This window comes from Trachypithecus francoisi, unplaced genomic scaffold (assembly GCF_009764315.1).
Source record: "Trachypithecus francoisi isolate TF-2019V2 unplaced genomic scaffold, Tfra_2.0 Lachesis_group3, whole genome shotgun sequence".
Classification (NCBI taxonomy): Eukaryota; Metazoa; Chordata; class Mammalia; order Primates; family Cercopithecidae; genus Trachypithecus; species Trachypithecus francoisi.
The window spans coordinates 7092012-7110221 of NW_022681468.1; the positions used below are offsets into that span (position 1 = coordinate 7092012).

The 18210-nt window shown below is 54.7% G+C and overlaps 1 protein-coding gene across 4 annotated transcripts in view; it reads right to left on the reverse strand.

Moving 5' to 3' along the window:
* Positions 1–973: 973 nt before the first annotated feature.
* HHIPL1 (HHIP like 1) overlaps positions 974–18210 on the reverse strand; it is a 38721-nt gene continuing 21484 nt past the window's right edge. The window contains exons 7-10 of one of the 4 annotated variants that reach the window (XR_004432281.1): positions 14936–15017; positions 11334–11416; positions 9307–9476; positions 8771–8879 (exon numbers count right to left, since the gene is read on the reverse strand). Coding sequence is in view for 3 of the 4 variants with exons in the window: in XM_033191363.1 (XP_033047254.1) it covers positions 8344–8879; positions 11334–11416; positions 14936–15017 (701 nt within the window). In the remaining variant the exon portion in view is untranslated. The other 3 variants (XM_033191365.1, XM_033191363.1, XM_033191366.1) reach the window with 3 other exon arrangements.

The following is an 18210-nucleotide window of genomic DNA, read 5'->3' on the forward strand; positions in this document are numbered from 1 at the left end:
CGTAACGCACGTCTCCTTACCCATCCCGTATGATGATGAAGCCAACTCTGGGCGTTTTAGTTCCCAATTCCTACCCCGAGGGGCCACCCAGCGTGAAAGCTGTGACTGGGGACGGCCAGGTGTGCCCACTCCTAGCCCAGGTAAAGGTCCCCGGGCTGGAGGGAGGTGCCCAGGGAGTGTAGATGGTGCTGGGTTTCTGAGAAGAGGCAATGCCCCTGCCCCACGCTTGAGCCAGTCCTGGAGAGGTTGGGGGTTGGAAAACTAAGGGGACCTTTGTACTGCCTTCCCAGGTACAGCCAGGGACAGTCCCCGCCAGGGACATGGGACATAGCTGTTAGAGGTGTGTGGGCTGAGGGGCGACGGAGAGGGCCAAGCCTTAAGAGCCGTGCCCAGCACGGAGGAGGCGGGATTTCTGCCCCCTGGGGTCACCGCAGCCTCGACAGGTGGGCAGCAGGGCGTCCATCCCCCCGACGCCTGGCCCGTCCTCCCAGTTGGACTCGGGGAAGTTGGCTTGCCACGGCGCCCCCGTGTGGCGGCGGTGACAAGCAGCCGCAGGCGCACCGGGTAACTCAGGCTGGCCCTGCTGGGGTGAGGTGTGGAATGGGGTCACCAAGTCCCCTGTCGGCTGTGAAAGCTCCAGGGCTTGGGGGCAGTTTGGAGGGAGGATGAGGCTGCAAGAAGGAGGGTGTGGATTCCTGCGCGCTGGAAGGTGGGTTGGGGTGGTTAGCTAGAAAAGAAATGTGACCGCACCACATTTAGTATCCAGTTTGTGGAACGGCTCCCTGAGATTACACATTGCATCGCACTGTCTGGAGAGGAATTTCTCTTGCCTTGTCTCTCTGGAACCCTGGAACAATGATTCTGTTAGCAGCAGCGAATCCATACGGGTCTAAGTTCTTGCCTCCTCAGAAGAAAGAATTCTACTGAGGGACATAAGGTAGAGTGAGAGGCAAGTTTTAGAGCAGGAGTGAAAATTTATTTAAAAGTTTTAGAGCAGGAATGAAAGGAAGTAAAGTATACTTAGAAGAGGGCCAAGCAGGTTACTTGAGAGAGTCAAGTGCGTGGCTTGACCTTTGACTCGGGGTTTTGTAGATTGGCATGCTTCCGGGGGATTGCATCTCTCTTCTTCCCTGATTCTTCCCTTGGGGCCGGCTGTCTGCGTGCGCCGTGGCCTGTCAGCACCTGGGAGGGGCCGAATGCACAGTTGTGTACTGAAGTTATGCGCACGCTCATTTGAGGTGTTTTTCTCTTACCGGTGTTCCTAGAGGAAGGTCATCTACCAGTTTATCGCTGCCCTTTTGCCTTAGTGTGCATGCTTGAGCCCACTCGCCCAGCTCCTGAGATATCGGGAAGCCGATCACCAGCTTCAGGTGTTTCTATCTGTTAGGAGACTACCTCTTCCTGGCACTGGCTGCGACCAATTATTTTAGAGAAGCAGTTTATCAACTGCCTGACCATCACCTGATGGTCGCTTGACATTCCTGGTTGGAGGAGGGCCCTCTCCTGCCTTGCTCATGTCTGCCTACCTACTGTCACAGTTCCTTGATGGAAGAGCCTGGTCCTGAACAGCTCCAGGCCAGCCTGGAACCCCACAGAAAGCAGGTGTAGAGCAGCATCAGGGAGCAGTGGTCAGGGTGAACCTCTCCAAATACAGCTAAGGAGAGGAGTGGGCATACATGTTCTCTGACACATCGGGCAGCACCACTGAGCTCTGGCTCAACATGACCATGGCTTACCCCAGGAGTAGCACTTCCAGAGCAGTCTGTGTCCCCATCTGTGAGCCATCAGTCTCCCCTCTCCATAGGCACCAAGCACACAGCTGTCCCATCACCACCTCATTTGATGCTCCCAGTTATCCTGTGATCAGGTAAGGGAACACAGGCTGCAGACCAAGGCTTCAGGTCCCATGGCTGAAGGCCCTTTTCCTGGGTGGGCAGCCCTGCCAGCCACCAGCAGGAGGCGCTGCCTGGAAGACGTGGCCAACCACCTGCTCCTTCACTGGAGGGTCTGGAGTAAGCTATTCAATGTGGCAGCCATTGGCCACATGTGGCTATCCGGTACTTGAAATGTGGCTAGTCCAACTGAGATGTGCTATGTGTAAGATACACACCAGATCTCATAGATTAATACAAAAAAAGAATGGAAAAAAAGGTCACCAGGCACAGCGGCTCACAACTGTAATCCCAGCACTTTGGGAGGTGGAGGCAATAGATCTCTTGAGAACAGTAGTTCAAGACCAGCCTGGGCAACATAGGGAGACCCTTTCTCTAAAAAAATGAAAAAAAAAAAACAAACTGGCTCGACATGGTGGCGTATGCCTGTGGTCTCAGCTACTCAGGAGGCTGAGGTGGACCACTTGAACCTGGGAGTTCAAGGCTTCAGTGAGCAGTGATGGGACCACTGCACTCCAGCCTGGGTGACAGAGCCAGACCCTGTCCCCCCCCAAAAAAAGTCATTGATATATGGGTCACCTATTAAAATGATAATATCTTGAATATGTTGAGTTAAATAAAATATATTATTGAAATTAATTTTACCTGTTTTACTTTTTTAACATGGCTACTAGCAGATTTTAAATTACCTATTTGGCTAACATTATGTTTCTATTGGATAGCACCAGTATGGACAATGACTATGGCCCCTAGAACCGGAGCATTAGCATTACCCAGAAGCTTCTAGAACGGCAAATTCTCAACCAAGACTGAGTCAAAAACTCTGAGAGACAGGACCCAGCAAGCTGTGTTTTAAGCAGCCCTGTAGAATTGGATTCTTCTCAAGCTTGGAAACCACTGGTGTAGATGACATGCGGGGAGTGGTTTCCCAGCAGGAATTGTTGGGGGAGATGCGGGCATAAGAGGTGGTTCTGAATTGACTGCCTTTACGTGGGTGGCCTGGCAGGGTGGAGGTGCAGTGTCCCAGGGAAGGAGAAGGATCTGGCTCTGGGAGAATGGGCCTTGGTGCAAACCTGCCTCTAAAGCCCTGGGAACCACTTACATAACACCCTAGGAATCTGTCCCCTCATCTGAAAAATGGGCAGTGATATTGAGGGTGTTTCATGGAGTTGTTGTCAAGATTAAATGAGCTGACACACCCGACGTAGCTGGCGTGTAATAAGTGCTCAGTAAAAGCTAGTTCTCAGTGGGGGAGGAGGGGAGAGGGGCAGATGCCGCACAAGAAGACTTGGGTTCTACATGTTAGGCTGAAAGAGCTCTTTCTCCTGCTATTGTGTTTCTTGCCAGGTCATTCTGATGCTGGTCCTTCACGTGGCATGCCCCTCCTCACTCTGTCGTAGACAGTTGGCTGCTGCCAGCATGGATGCCACCAGCCTCAGATTGAGCTTTCTGTCCAGAAAGCAACCTGGAGTGTACGTGCCATGCACATCTGCAATGCTACCTCATTTTTCATCCAATTATCCTTCTGGCGACCTCTGTTTTGCAATAAGACTCAGGCACAGAGCCAGGACTGGAACCCGGTTTCCAGCTTCCTTGAACCTCCCAAACATTTCTAAGGTATAAACATGGGGACCCCTAGGCTCAGTCTAGGGCCTGGGGTGTTGTAACCTCTGGCTGATGCCTTGAACACAGTCCTGGACACTGGGCCACCCCTGTAGCATTGACCCTGAAGCTCCAGAATTAAGCTGTGTGGCACTGGGCAGGGCAGCCCCTCTCTGGGAATCTGACCCTGGCTATTGACTAGAGGTTGGATTAGAGGGCGTAAGGGTGAAGGCTGTGCCTAGACCAGCCCCCATCCCCAGAGGCCCTGGAGGACTTTAAGGCAAGATCGGAGTCCCTGGAGACAGAGTCACTTCTGAATGCTCCCTCAGTGGCCAGCTGTAGGTGGTGGAGTGAAAGCAGCACTGGACAGGGAGCCAGCACTGCCCTTCTCTGAACTTGTGTCCCAGTGGGGTGGGGGTGACTTTCAATGCCCAGCAGTAAGGCCCACAGCAGGGTCCCAGAGCTGGACTGCCTGGGCTCAAATTCAAATTTTGGCTGTGTGATATTTGGTAAGTGACAAATGCCCTGGGACTCGGCTTCCACGTGAGTAAATGTGCATTAATACGAGGATTACATGAGTGAATGGTATGTTAAATTTTCAGAGCAGTGTGTGGCATGTAATAAGCACTCAGCAGAGGTCAGCTGTTGTAGAAAGTAAAAGTTCCTCTTCCAAGTTTCCCTTCTTGTTAAAGAATAAATCATAAGTGTTAGAAATAATAGTTTCTAAGAACAGAAAACCAAACACCGCATGTTCTCACTCATAGGTGGGAAGTGAACAATGAGAACACTTGGACACAGGAAGGGGAACATCGCACACCCAGGCCGGTTTTGGGGTGCGGGGATGGGGGAGGGATAGCATTAGGAGATATACCTAATGTAAATGACGAGTTAATGGGTGCAGCACACCAACATGGCACATGTGTACATATGTAACAAACCTGCATGTTGTGCACATGTACCCTAGAACTTAAAGTATAATAAAAAAAGAGGCCGGGCGCGGTGGCTCAAGCCTGTAATCCCAGCACTTTGGGAGGCCGAGACGGGCGGATCACGAGGTCAGGAGATCGAGACCATCCTGGCTAACACGGTGAAACCCCGTCTCTACTAAAAATACAAAAAAGTAGCCGGGCAAGGTGGCGGACGCCTGTAGTCCCAGCTATTTGGGAGGCTGAGGCAGGAGAATGGCATAAACCCCAGAGGCGGAGCTTGCAGTAAGCTGAGATCTGGCCACTGCACTACAGCCTGGGTGACAGAGCGAGACTCCGTCTCAAAAAAAAAAAAAAGAAATAATAGTTTATTTTAAAGACGAACTTCCTTCAAGCCTCCTTGCTTTTTGCTGATAACTCTTTGTTAAGCCCTATCCTATGTAACTGTTAGACATGCTCACAGGCACATAGGACATTCTATGTCCTTGTATTTTAACCAAAATATCTGTGATGGACGTGCTTGCAGGCATGTCCCAGCTCGCACCCTAGGCCCCTTCCTTATTTGGGAATATTATTACTTTTCTAAGTCCTTTCTTTTTTTTTTTTTTTTTTTTTTTTTTTTTTTTTGAGACGGAGTCTCGCTCTGTCGCCCAGTCTGGAGTGCAGTGGCGCAATCTCGGCTCACTGCAAGCTCCGCCTCCCGGGTTTACGCCATTCTCCTGCCTCAGCCTCCCGAGTAGCTGGGACTACAGGCGCCCGCCATCTCGCCCGGCTAGTTTTTTGTATTTTTTAGTAGAGACGGGGTTTCACCGTGTTAGCCAGGATGGTCTCGATCTCCTGACCTCGTGATCCACCCGTCTCGGCCTCCCAAAGTGCTGGGATTACAGGCTTGAGCCACCACGCCCGGCCTTCTAAGTCCTTTCTTAAGCAACTTCTTCTTTTCCTTTATCCTTCCATTACTTTTACCTATTTAGAAAAGTTTTAAACAGCCAATCGGGTTTTAGTTTAGATTGTGCGGTCTGGCTCAAGCCAGTGGACAAAGGACACAGGAGCAGGGACAAACTGCGCAAGGGCTAAAAATTGCTTCCCTCTTTTGTTCAGGTGTGCTTTTGCCATTGTTCCAGCTGTGATGAGCACCCTTTCTGCAGAAAGTAAAATTGCCTTGTTGAGATAATTAAATTGATGTTCTAGTGCTATTTCTTTCCAGCACTGGGGAACAAGTATTTACATATAACAGCTGTCCACTCTTATTACTACTTAGGGCAGGGGTCCCCAAACCCTGGGCCAAGGACCAGTACTGATGGGCAGCCTATTAGGAACCAGGCCACACAGCAGGAGGTGAGCGGCCGTAGGGGAGGGTAGTGTGGGGAGCGAGCATTCCCACCTGAGCTCTGCCTCCTGTCAGATCAGCAGCAGCATTAGATCCGCATAGGAACATACTGTGAGCTGTGCATGCGAGGGATCTAGGCTGTGAACTCCTTATGAGAATCTAATGCCTGATGATCTGAGGTGGGACATTTCATCCCGAAACCATCCCCCCAACCCCCATCCATGGAAAAATTGTCTTACGTGAAACCTGTCCCTGATGCCAAAAAGGTTGGGGACCACTGACCTGGGGACCATGGAGTCAGGCCCCAGAAGTCAGGCAACAGCCTAGCCCAGGCCTAGTTTGGGGCCTGAAAGGTGATGAGTTGGAGGTTGGGGAGGGAGCGCACCTGGACTGGAGGACTCACGGCCAAAGCCCAAACTGCCCAGAGAAGTATTGGAGGGCCTGAGGCCATACCCAGAGCTCCCTTTGCCAACCCTCCTAATCCATCTCTGAGCAAAACAGCTTCTGGAGCCAGAAAAGCAGGGCCCTGGTTTGGCTGCATTCTTGAGGGCCTCAAGGCTTGCTGCACCTTCCCTGGCCTCCAGTCTCAGTGTGGCTTCATCTGGCAACAGGCCTGGGACACTCAGCCTCCCTGAGCTCGCTTCCCCATCTGCACAGTGAGGAATTCAGCCGGGATGGTCACTAATGGCCTGCTGTCTCCTAACACCCCCTACATCAGAGTTCAGAACTCCCCTGCATCCCAAGAAGACGTCCACTCAACCACCCTGAGGCCGCTGGAGGCCCGAAAGGAGCAGGAGGCCAGCAGCAGGGCCACATGCCAGGCAAGAGGAGCCCCCAGGTATCCCCAACAGCTGCTTCCCAGCCAGGCTGGCACCCCCACACCAGGCAGGAGCCCCAGCACAACCCTCTCTGCAGATATAGTGGAGCTGAGGCAGTGGTTAGGGTGCGGGGGCTCTAGACTAAGCTGCTGTATTCAAACTTGGCTTCTCCCTTCCCTGGCTTGGTGCCCTAAGATGTCTAACCGCTGTGTGCCTCAGTTTCCCCTTCTGTAAAGCACTGAGTATGAGGAGTACAAGAGAGTGACCCTAAAGCTTTCTGCTGCAGCCCAGGATCCTATACTAGCAACTAGGAGACCCTATACTAGCAGCTAGGAGACCCTGCCAGACTCGTGCCTGACCCATGTGCCTGCCCGGCCACCCCTGATGCCAGCTCCCAGAACTTGGCAGAGCATCACTGCCTCCCCAAAGCCTTCCCCCCCGGCTGGGTTTGGGTGCCCCACCCAGACCTCTTCCAACCCCCGACATGGGCCACGTCCTGTCCTCACTGCCTGGTGACTCATCAGCTTACCCACCCCCACCCGTGCTCCTGTCTGAGGCTGAGCATAGTCACACTTAGTGCCCCTCTGCGGCCTGGCACAGAGCCAGGCCCGAGCATCCCTGGAGCAAAGGAGCTTCCACCTGTGATGCAGGTGGGAGACGGCAGGCCTCACCCCTTTCTCCTGGTTCCCACCCTGGCTCCCACACAGGCGCAGGTCAGAGAGGAGGCAGGAGAGTGGTGTGTAGACAGCCACATTGTTGGCATAGCCCTGGGTGAACAGATGTCAGTAGTCTCACTGAACCCCCAGCCTGATCAGCCCCAAGGTACGGCTGGAGGAATCAGGTCTCCTGGGTTTACACTGAGCAGGGACGGGGATGGAAAGGACAGAGGTGGCCCCAGAGCCCAAACACAGCTTTGAAAGTAGTGGAGGCCCACCCACTCACTGGAGGGTCAGGGTGAAAGCTCTGCCCAGCTAGTGTGGGTGGCTCCTGCCCCAAGAGCAAGAGAGAATCAGACGTCAGGGTTGGAGGAGGCTGGCGCCATCCCAGGGGCACCCACAAGGGCTGAGTATGCTGTTGAGCGGCTTCTCCAGCACACGGCCTCGGAGGTCATCCAGTCCTCCCAGCCATCCTTCCTGAGCGGGTGCTGGCTCCTCCACGCAGCCTGCCCCTCCAGTGGGGCCCCAGGCCTACAGCTCACCCTGCTCCCAGCCTCCGGAAGGCTTTCCCCACTGGATGCCTTCCGATTCTCTCCAGTGCCTCTGACTGCGGGGGTCAAGGGGAAGGGGGCGGGCACCAGGCCATGCGCTCTGGGCCACATTCCTCAGGCCATCCTCCGGATGTTCTGGCACCTTCCATTCCAGCTGTGGGCAGGACAAGCCTGGTTTCCCCCACCGCCCTCAGTCTGCCAGCTGTGCCTCTGTTAGCAAAGCCAGGGGCCATGTCCGTCCTCGAAGCCTGGCTGCCCTTCCTCCTCAGGGTCCTACAGCCGGGCTGTGTTCCTGCTGGTGTCTGGAATGCTTGGAGGTAAGAAAGGAACTCCTCCCGCCCATGATGGACCATGACCCCCGCCCACACCCCCGCCAACACACACTCCTGACTTGGGTCTGCGGAGGATACACATGCACTGCAGCGCCTCACACAGGTCCCCAGGACAGCACACACCCGCACTCCCTTCACCCTAGAAAGCGTGTGCACCTGCCGGGCGCACACAGGGCGGAGCGGCCCCTGCCAGGCTTCCCCGCCGGCGGGATGGCCTGGGGGCAGCGGCGTGTTGCCTACAGGTCGGGGTTCTGGTGGCTGCACACGACGCCCGCATCCTCGTCGTGCTCGCAGTTATGGGTGCCCACGCCGTTGTGCTGGCACTCCAGCAGGTTGCGCTCCCAGCCCGCGCAACGCACATTGTCCAGCAGAATGGGCAGCGAGCCGCCCCGGCCGAACTCGGCGCTCTTGACGGCGCGCACGGCGTAGGCAAATCCCAGCTGGCGACACACGACGGCGGCGCCGTTGATGCTCCAGGAGTCGTCGCACACGGTGCCCCAGCGTCCGCCCACGAACACCTCCACGCGCCCGCTGCCGGAGCTCAGGCCCGCGGGCCGTACCAGGCGCACCTCACCATCCCGGAACGCCCGGTTCGCCGAGTTCAGCCGCCCCCGCCGGCGCCCGCCGCCCCTCCGGCTCCCTGACTGCTGGGTGGGCCGCGCTGGCCGCGGGGTGGGCGGGGGCGGAGCGACCGTGGGGCGCCTGCGGCGGGGCGCCCGGGTGGGCGCCCGCGCTGTAGGCCGCGCAGTGCTCTGTGTCTTCGGGATGAACTCTGTGCAGAGGAAGAGTATGCCATCAGAGGGATCCAGGAGCCCCTGTCCAGCCCCGCTGCCCACCCTATGCTGCCCTACAACCTGTGCGGAGAGGGCGGACTCAGGGAAGGATGTCTTGGGTCTGCCCTGCACTCACACCCAGAATGCATCACACAGGATGCCGCTTGTGCTCCCAGTGGTGCTTCCCAGGTCACCTGGACCCAGCAAGATGCCAGCCTGGACTCAAGCGCCAGGAGCTTTTTCAGTCATGCAGCAAACACTGGCAACTGCTTTGTGCCAGTCTGCTGTTGCTGTGTCTCCCTACCCCAAGCCCGGCCTTCCTAGGAGTCCCCAGGTTGGGCGGGGGAGCCAGCCCCTGGCACTTCAGAACTCAGGAAGGCAACAGAAAGGAAGGAGTGTCTGGGAAGTCTTCTAAGAGCAAGTCACCGTTTCTTCTTCCAGGCCTTGGTTGTGAGGGTGAAGAAGCTGAGGCCCACAGATGGGTAAAAATTGCTACAGGTCTATGGTGGCCAGTGGCCAGCAGGCTGGGAACGGGATGCGCACAGGGATCCCTGGGGTCAGGGTGAATCTCTCCTCCTCGCTCCCAAGGTTGGCACCTGTCACAGCGGGTACGATGGGGGTGCTCTGGTTGTCTGGCTGGGGAACAAGGCAGAGCCCCTATGCCCCCCGATAGAGCCTGAGTGCAATCAGTGCTAGGGAGCTGAGGCAGGTGGTTCCCTTTGTCCCTGCAGAATGTGGGGACACACTTGGCCCAGGTCAGCCAAGGAATAGACCTCAATCTCCACTTTGCTGTGCCCAGCCCTACTCCACACGGGTGCAGTGCCAGGCACTGGGCCCTGCCATGTGTGACAGCCCAAGACTGTTCAGTTACCATGGGGAGGATCCTGGGACCACCGGGCCAGACCTCTTTAATCCGGCCCCACCTCCGCCAGTCCCACTTTGAAAACCACTGAGAGGGAGCTGAGAAAGGGCTTCTCAGCACAAGGCCAAGCACAGGCCAGGGCCCGGAGCACCGTGACATGGACAAGGTGCTCCCTGTCCCTGCAACCTGGCCCCTGGCCCACACCTCCTGCTCCTCAGGCTGCCTCACCTCTCCCACTGTGGCTCTCGCTGTTCCCCCTGCCTGCACTGCCACCCTCATCAGTGCATCCCTGAGTGAACCTCCCTCTTGGTGCCAACCCTCCTCGGTGCACTCCCCCAGGTGCACCCCCCCCCGTGCAACCCCCTCCCGGGTGCATCCCCCACTCTGCACCCTCCCTCAGTGCCATTCCCCTAGGTGCCACCCCTCTTAGTGCATCCCCCCACTGGTGCACCCTTCCTCTTCTTTTCAGACTCCAGGAACCCCTACCCCCAACCCCAGTCTCCACTGTTCTAGGTGGGTCCTCACGGTACCTGGCACACACTTCAATCATGAGGCCTGGGACAGTAAATGACATCTCTGTCTGTCCCAGCCAGAACAGGGCCTGATCTGACTTCTCAATGTGGCTCCGGCATCCAGCGTGGAGCCAGTAACTAACAAAAGTGCCAGAAACTGCTGAATGAATGAATGAAAAACTCACCAAGCCCTGAAACCAACTGCGACCAGAACTCACTTCCAAAATCACTGAGCTCAGACCCTTCGCCCTCTACCCCAGGTACCTCTTCTGCCCAGGTGCTTAGCCTCCCTCTCTTCTTGTCCTCCCCACCCCCACACACACCCAGTCTGCCAATGGGTGGCCTGCTGAGCCCACTTGGCCTGCTGAAATATTTTCCTTGGCCCACAGAGTGATTTTTAAAATTCTGAACTAGTTGCCAACACTTTGAATTGGGAGGTTGTACCTAACAGGCTGAGAAGGCGAGGACCTCAGTGTCTCACCGTGTGCTGTATCCCCAGGGCAGGGCACGTGTCCGTGGTGAATGAGTGAATGGGGGGATTTTCTGCTTCTCTGAAGAACTGGAAGACCTGGCAACATGGGGTCTTTGTTCTCACGTAACTTGGGCCCAGGGGAATAGCCCCAACCTGGGGCATCCTCTTCCCCCTAGCCCCAGGCCCCATGGGCAGTCATTTGTGGCCCTGCTCTGCCATCTCTCCTCATCAGGCTTGTCAACTATCTATGAAGGCCCAGCCCACATGCTAACCCCTCCCACAAATAACTCTTCCAGTCTCCTTTGCTTACACACAGATACATCCTCTTTCTCTGTCCCTCCCAAGAACTCAGAGCATACCTTGCCTGGCACTAGCTATTTCTCTCTTGGTTTAAGGAATTGTGACCAATCAAGCAAGACCCAGTTTAGTAAAAGTCCCATCCACCTTACCACCTTGTCTAATGTGTGCCAGGCACAGTGCTAGGCACAGGGGCTGAAGAGGGACATCTAGGTCCAGCTGGTAAGACCCGCGTCTGGCTGGAAAGGCAGCCGTTGTGGGCTGCAGGATCTCTCCCCCCACCCTCAGTGTCCCACTGGCGGGCACTTACTTTCTTTGGGCATAAAGGGGATGAGGCGGCTTCTGATCTTCACCTGAGCAGGCTGGATCTGACACTTGCCAGGTGGTGCCCGCCTGCCAATGACACACAGGAGGTTATCAGTGTCACCCTGGGAGCCCACCCTGAGGATGCCCCCGCCATTGCCTTTCCCCTGCAGTGAGGCAGGCATGAACAGCAACGATAGTAACAGGTGGCCATTTACCATGCACCTACTGTGTGGCCTGTGGCATCCCTGCCCACTCCATGCCCCCAGGATTCTAAGAGCTCCAGGGCATAAATCCCCTATGACAGCCCACTGGCTGCATGCTCAGCCTCTGCCAGAATAGCACCAGGGCTGGAGGCTTACTGTTTCCCAAGACACTTCTAATCCAGAGCATGGACTCTGTCCTCAGGGTGTGAACAGATGCCAGTCTCTCTACTCCCCCAGCCTGCCATCAGATTCCTGAAATGCAGCCTGATTCCTGCCCGCCACCCTCTCCCACCAGCTCCACAGCATTTGAGGAGGGTCTCTCTCAGACCCTCTTGTTTCTGGGTTTCTGATGATGCAGAATCTGAGAGATTCCTCTGCCTGGAACCATCTAAAGGACGGGGCAGGGGTGAGGAAAGCAAGCCTTGGGCCTGGAGGCAGAGCTGAGGGATTTGGGGCCTTGGTGTGTGGGGTTTGCGAGAGCAGGGAGACAAAAGAGGCAGAGAAGGGTGCCAGGGCTAGGAATTGGGTCTCCTTTGACATTTTTGAGGGCACAGTAGGAAATGGAATTCCGTTTTAATTAGTTTTTGGCCGTCGATCTGTGATTCTTTGGGAATGACCCCATTCCAGGACAGACCCATGTGGGCCCACGACTTCAATAGGATTCCAGTGGAAAGGCCAAGGGGTGAAGTAGCCACGTGACACAGAGTGGCCTCCAGACAGGCTTGGCCGAAGAGGGACACAAAAGAGAAACAAGGGTCTTTGTCCCCAGAGGCTGCAGAAACACAACCAGGCACACACGCTTCTCAAAGCTGCAGGAAAAGCGAGGTTTTTTCTTGCTCTGACCTCCAGAGAACATCCACACACTTTCGACAGACCCAGTGGGGCTTTTGTTCCTTAAGGAAATTGCATTAAAAGTCTTTGTTATGCAAAAGGGTAGGATGTCGACCCCAAAACGCCACAGTGGTTATGTGTGGGTAGTAAGAGATGACCTGACCCTACCTCCTCCACTCCCCATTTATTTCATTTTCCAAATGTTCTATAATGGGACCTCTGTGTAATACGTGTAGGTGCAAAGAAACAGTTATTCCAAGCCAGGAGAATGAAGGGAGGAGAAGGGTCAGGGCGGGAGGGAGGAATCTCGCCCACTTCTGGCTCCTAACACAAGACTGTGAGCAAGAGAACTCCCTAAATCTTGCTGCGTCCCTCTCTATGACATGGGGACAACAAGCCAATAGGGAAACGGTGTTGGAAAAACCAAAGATGATGGATCTAAGGCAACATCTGGCATGAATTAGGCACTCGTTTGGTATATGTAACATTTCCTCAGAGAAGCATTCTTTTCTGAAAATTGGCAATAACCTAAAATTCCGAGGAATAAGTTATAGTGACTCAGCAGAAAATCACACAGCCATTAGAAATGGTTTTTTTGAGGGTGATGTTTGCAACATTTAGACAAAATGGGCATAAGTGAAGGAAAAAGAACCAAGTCTGCGTGTGATCCAAATACAACCATGTAAATCCTGGCACTGCATAGATAACGATGGTCAGGACCTCATGGAAATGAGAAGGAAGGGATGGAAGGAGGAAGTGATTATGTTTTATTTGATAAAAAGTCATGTCAATAATTTACGTGTGCTTTTAAAACAAACAAGCAAAAAAAAAAAGTCTGTAAACAAGGAAAGTGAGAAGCTGCCACAAACAGGGTAAGCTAAGGAGATGCAACCACTAAAGGTAACATGGGATCCTGGAACAGGAAAAGGGCATTGGAGAACAACTAGAAACATCCTTTGAAAAAGAGTGTGGAGTCCAGGTGTGGGGGCTCACATCTGTAATCCCAGCACTTTGGGAGGCTGAGGTGGGCCGATCACTTGAGGTCAGGAGTTCAAGACCAGCCTAGCCAACAGGGCGAAACCCCATCTCTAATAAAAATACAAAAATTAGCCAGGCGTGGTGGCAGGCATCTGTAGTCCCAGCTACTCGGGAGGCTGAGGCAGGAGAATCACTTGAACCTGGGAGGTGGAGGTTGCAATGTGCTGGGATTACAGGTGTGAGACACTGCGCCCAGTGCAAAATATTTTAAGCACAATAAGTGTTTTAGAATTTTTCTTTTTGTAAAAGTAATTAATTTTTTTAGAGACAAAGTCTCCCTCTGTTGCCCAGGCTGGACTTGAGCTCCTCCCATCTGCCTCCCAAGAACATGAAACACGCCAGCTTGTTTCAGGATTTTCCCAAACCTGGCGTGTCTCGAAGTTTAGGGTAAGTAAACACACTGGGGGACTCCTAGGGTCTGCCAAATATGTGGATTCTTGGAATGCAACCTCAGGCCTTGTGTTAGAGATAAGCACAAGCCATGTCCGCACCGGGTGTTGAAGGGACGTTCGGAGTCCTGTGGAAACCAGCAGAGATGCAAAAATCTAAGGGCTGAGAAGCAGCTTAGAAAGCTGATCACTCATTTATTCATCAAGCATTCCTGAGTCTCTGCTCCATGCCATTTGCAGTATCTGGGCAGCCTCTGCAGAGTGAAGAGATACAGGCTTGGCCCTGAGACTCCCAGAGCAGCTGGGAGACAGTCAGTCGTGTAGCCCAGAGACTACAAGTCTGAGTGAGGAGAGCTGAGGAAGCGCTGGACAGGGGCCTGGAGGGCAAAGTGGGTTGGGGAAGGTACTTGAAGAGGGTGAGGTTAAGGCACACAGCCGAGGGGTTAGGGCAGGGCTCTGGAGCCAGCGGCCTGGGCCCAACCATGGCTCTGGGCCCCGGGCCCGTGACTTTGTATTTTTGTGCTCATTTCCACCACTGTAAAATGAGCGGCTGAGAGTTTAATAAGCTGCACACGGAAGGAGCTGGGACATGGCCTGGCATGGCACTTCTGGCCTTACAGCTAGAAGTGAAGCCGGGGAGATGGAGCCGGCGAAGGGAGCCCCAGTGTGTTTTCCCCAGTGGCAGACAGACAACAGGAGGATGGGCAGGCATGGGGCGGGGACACACAGGGATCAGGGTGTCTTCTGGGAGGCATCGCAGAGGCAAATTGGGGGCTGGGTTGTGGGAATGCAGGGGCAGCCCAGGAAATGAGGAATGAGGGGCCTGCTAGACAGGAGGAAGACGCAGGGAGGGCGGGCCAGGCAAGAAAGCTGAGTGAAACCGCCCTCGGCCCCAGTCGCCTCTCCAGCTCCCTCCTATCCTAACAGACCTGTGCTTTGAGGTGTGCAGACCCGGGTCTAAATCCTGAGTCTGCCCCTTGCCGGAGGAACTGAGGCGAATCACGTCCCTCTCTGGGCCTCAGGGTTCTTGTCTGAAAATGGGGATTAATAGTGCCCATCTGAGGGCAAGGTGGAGGGGACAAGCCAATGGAGCTAGGAGGCCTCACAGAGAGCAGGAGCTCCCTGTCCTGGAGGCTGGGACTCACCTGGACGGGTCAATTATTTTGTAGACAACCCCGCGTGGAGCTGTGGCACTCGGCTCCCCTGTCGACATGAAGTACAGCTCCCCTTTGAACAGAACAAAGTGACCAGTGAGACCCCCACCTAGAATACTGTCCCAGCCAGCCCCGCCTCACCACCCCGCTCCCCGCAGGCTTGGAAATCGACCCCAACCCCAGCTAGCCATCACATGAGGCATCCCAGCTCAGTCTAGCTGTCCAGTCCCCAGAAAGGGAAACTGAGGCTAGGTGAGGCGTTGGGTTGTGCCCAAGGGCCTCTGGAGCCTGGTCTCCCAGGTGTCAGGCGCTCTGCCTGGACCCAGCCAGGCTCAGACCTCCACTCTTGCCTTTTCCCGGTGACCCAGCACCACCCCTGTCACCTACTTGGGTTTCATGCCCAGCCCCATACACCTCTGGGCACACACGAGGGGGCTACAGCCCAGCTCCCCAACTGACTGCTTCCGGGGGACCCGCAGGCACATGTGGCTCTCTGAGCCTCAGCTTCCTCATCTCTAAAATGGGCAGGCCTCATTGGGCTGTTACAAGGACTGAAGAGCGCAGAGCGTGTGCCTAATCAGCATTAGCTAGCTGTGATTGCGGTCGTCATCTGGGGTTTGGGCCCTGCCAGGTCCTCGAGGCCAGGGTGTCTCTCTACTGACAGCAAGGACCTCCCAGGCAGGAGCAGCGTACATGGCTGGGAGTGTAGGTCCTAGCCCCTCTGCTTGGCCCCCTGTGATCTCCAGCAGCTGTGCGATGGCCCCATTCTGAGCTTCAACTTCTCCCCGTCTCAGAGCTGCGCTGAAGATGTAACCGTTAGAGTTCTGAGTCCCTGGTGCTGAGGACTGTCTCAGGGAATGTAGGTTCTCCCTGCTCCTCCCACTCCAATCCTCCCTCCCAACCCCTGCTGCCAGGGGTATCTATGTCCTGAAAACAGGCTGCGTTATTCCTACATCACAGCTGAGAAAAAAATAAATAAATAAAGAGGCTCAGAGAAGTCAAGTGATTTGTCCTGAGTCACACAGCTAGTGAATGGTTAAGCCAGGACCAGAACTCAGGAAAGTCTGCTGCCCCAGCCCCACACCAATATCGGATGTGTGGTGGCTGGGAGCCCAGACACGAGCCACACATGACTCATCCTGAGGGTTCAGCCATGCTAATACCTCTGTCCTTGTAAAAGGATAGCAGAGAGCTGAGCTGCGCTGGGAGCAGGGAGGGAGGTTTCCCCGCAGAAAGGCTGAGACAGACAGCTTGGTAACAGGTTGGAGAAAAGCATACCCCTGGGGACAGGTACAGTCAGGGAGGGCTGCATGGGGGTGGGGTCTGAGAAGCAAGGCACAGGAAACTCGGGAAATGCAAAGGGAAGGCACTTGAGGGTTAAATTGTGTAACCTGGGTAGACCCAGCTGTGATGGGGTGGGGGGATGAGGCAAGAAGTACACTGAGTGGTCAAACGCCCCTGACCCCCAAACCCAGAGGCACCAGTCCCACTGGGGAGGTCGGGAGAGGGGCTGTAGGCCCACATGGTAATGATGCAGCCTGCAGCAGTGGGGGTCCCCGGGTGAGATGTCCCTGCTGGGAAGTCCATGGGCACAGCCCTAAATTGGTCAGACAGCCTTGAGCCATCCACTCCCCTCTGGGCCTCTTTCTGGAGTGAGCCACCAGGAGCAGCCCTGGTCTCCTCTGTTCCAACCCCTTGAGGAACTCCCTGGTTCATCTGGCCAACCAACCTTAAGGCGCCCTCTGGGAGGTGTCCAGGGGCCAGGTGGGGCATGGTGCCCCTCCTCCATAACCAGGCGTTCATAGTCAGCCACCGTTTCCCCATTGGTAAAATGGCAAGGCTGGACCAGGCAGACTGCAAGGCTCCTTCCAGCCATGATCTGCTGGGAGCTGTAGCCCCCAACCCTCTGCACACACAGGGAGCCCCCGCGGGTGCTGCCAAGCCCGCCCAGGGCTCTTGTTGAGACTCAGAAAACAATGCTCCAAAATGAAGGCCTCAGAAGCTGCCTCCAAAGCAAAAGATTTTCTCTGGCCTTCTCCTGTCCTCCTGTCTCTCAGTCCTATTCTTCCCTGAGGTGTCATAGAAACTAGAATCTCTCTTTCCCACGGCAGATAATAGAAACCAGCACACATTTCCCCCAAAGCCAGTCATAGAACCTGAAAATATTATTGTAACTCTCCCCCAACCTTTCTGTGTAAAACTGGCCATAAAGAAATTATCTGAGACCAGGCATGGTGGCTCACACCTGTAATCCTGGCACTTTGGAAGGCCGAGGCGTGCGGATCACTTGAGGTCAGCAGTTTGAGAATAGCCTGGCCAACATGGCGAAACCCCATCTCTACTAAAAATATAAAAATAAGCCAGGCATGGTGGTGCACACCTGTAGTCCTAGCTACTCGGGAGGCTGAGGTATGAGAATCGCTTGAACCTGGGAGGCAGAGGCTGCAGTGAACCAAGATCACACCACTGCACTCCAGCCTAGGCGATAGAGCGAGACCCTGTCTCAAAAACAAACAAACAAACAAAAAACCCCACAACAACAACAATAGCAACAACAAAGAAATTATCTGGGTCAGATATGGGGGTTCATGCCTGTAATCCCAGCACTCTGGGAGGCCGAGGCAGGGGATCACTTGAGCCCAGGAGTTCCACATCTGCCTAGGCAACACAGCAAGACCCCATCTCTACAGACTATTTACAAAATAGCCAGGCACAGTTACATGAGCCTGTAGTCCCAGCTACTTGGGAGGCTGAGGCAGAAGGATTGCCCAGGAGTTTGAGGCTGCAGTGAGCCACGATGGCGCCACCACATTCCTGCCTGGATGACAGAGCAAGACTCTGCCTCTAAAATAAAGAAGGAGGAGATGATCTGACTTGTTTGACCCATTTGCAGGCCATCAGACTCCCATTCCAGAGAGAGCCCCATAGCCATGCAAGCACAGAAAGGCCAAGAAGAATCGAGACACACAGGCCGTGCTGGCTCTCCCACTCAATCAGCATGAGCTCAGGCCCTTTTTGTCCAATCACATTTCTACACGGCTGCCCATACTTTGTTGTACCTGAGAATAAAAAGGGACAATTTCTTGGCCGGGTGTGGTGGCTCACACCCGTAATCCCAGCACGTTGGGGTCACCTGAGGTCAGAAATTTGAGACCAGGCTAGCCAACATGGTGAAACTCCATCTCTACTAAAAAAATACAAAAATTAGCCAGGTGTGGTGGCGCGTGCCGGTAATCCCAGCTACTTGGAAGGCTGAGATATGAGAA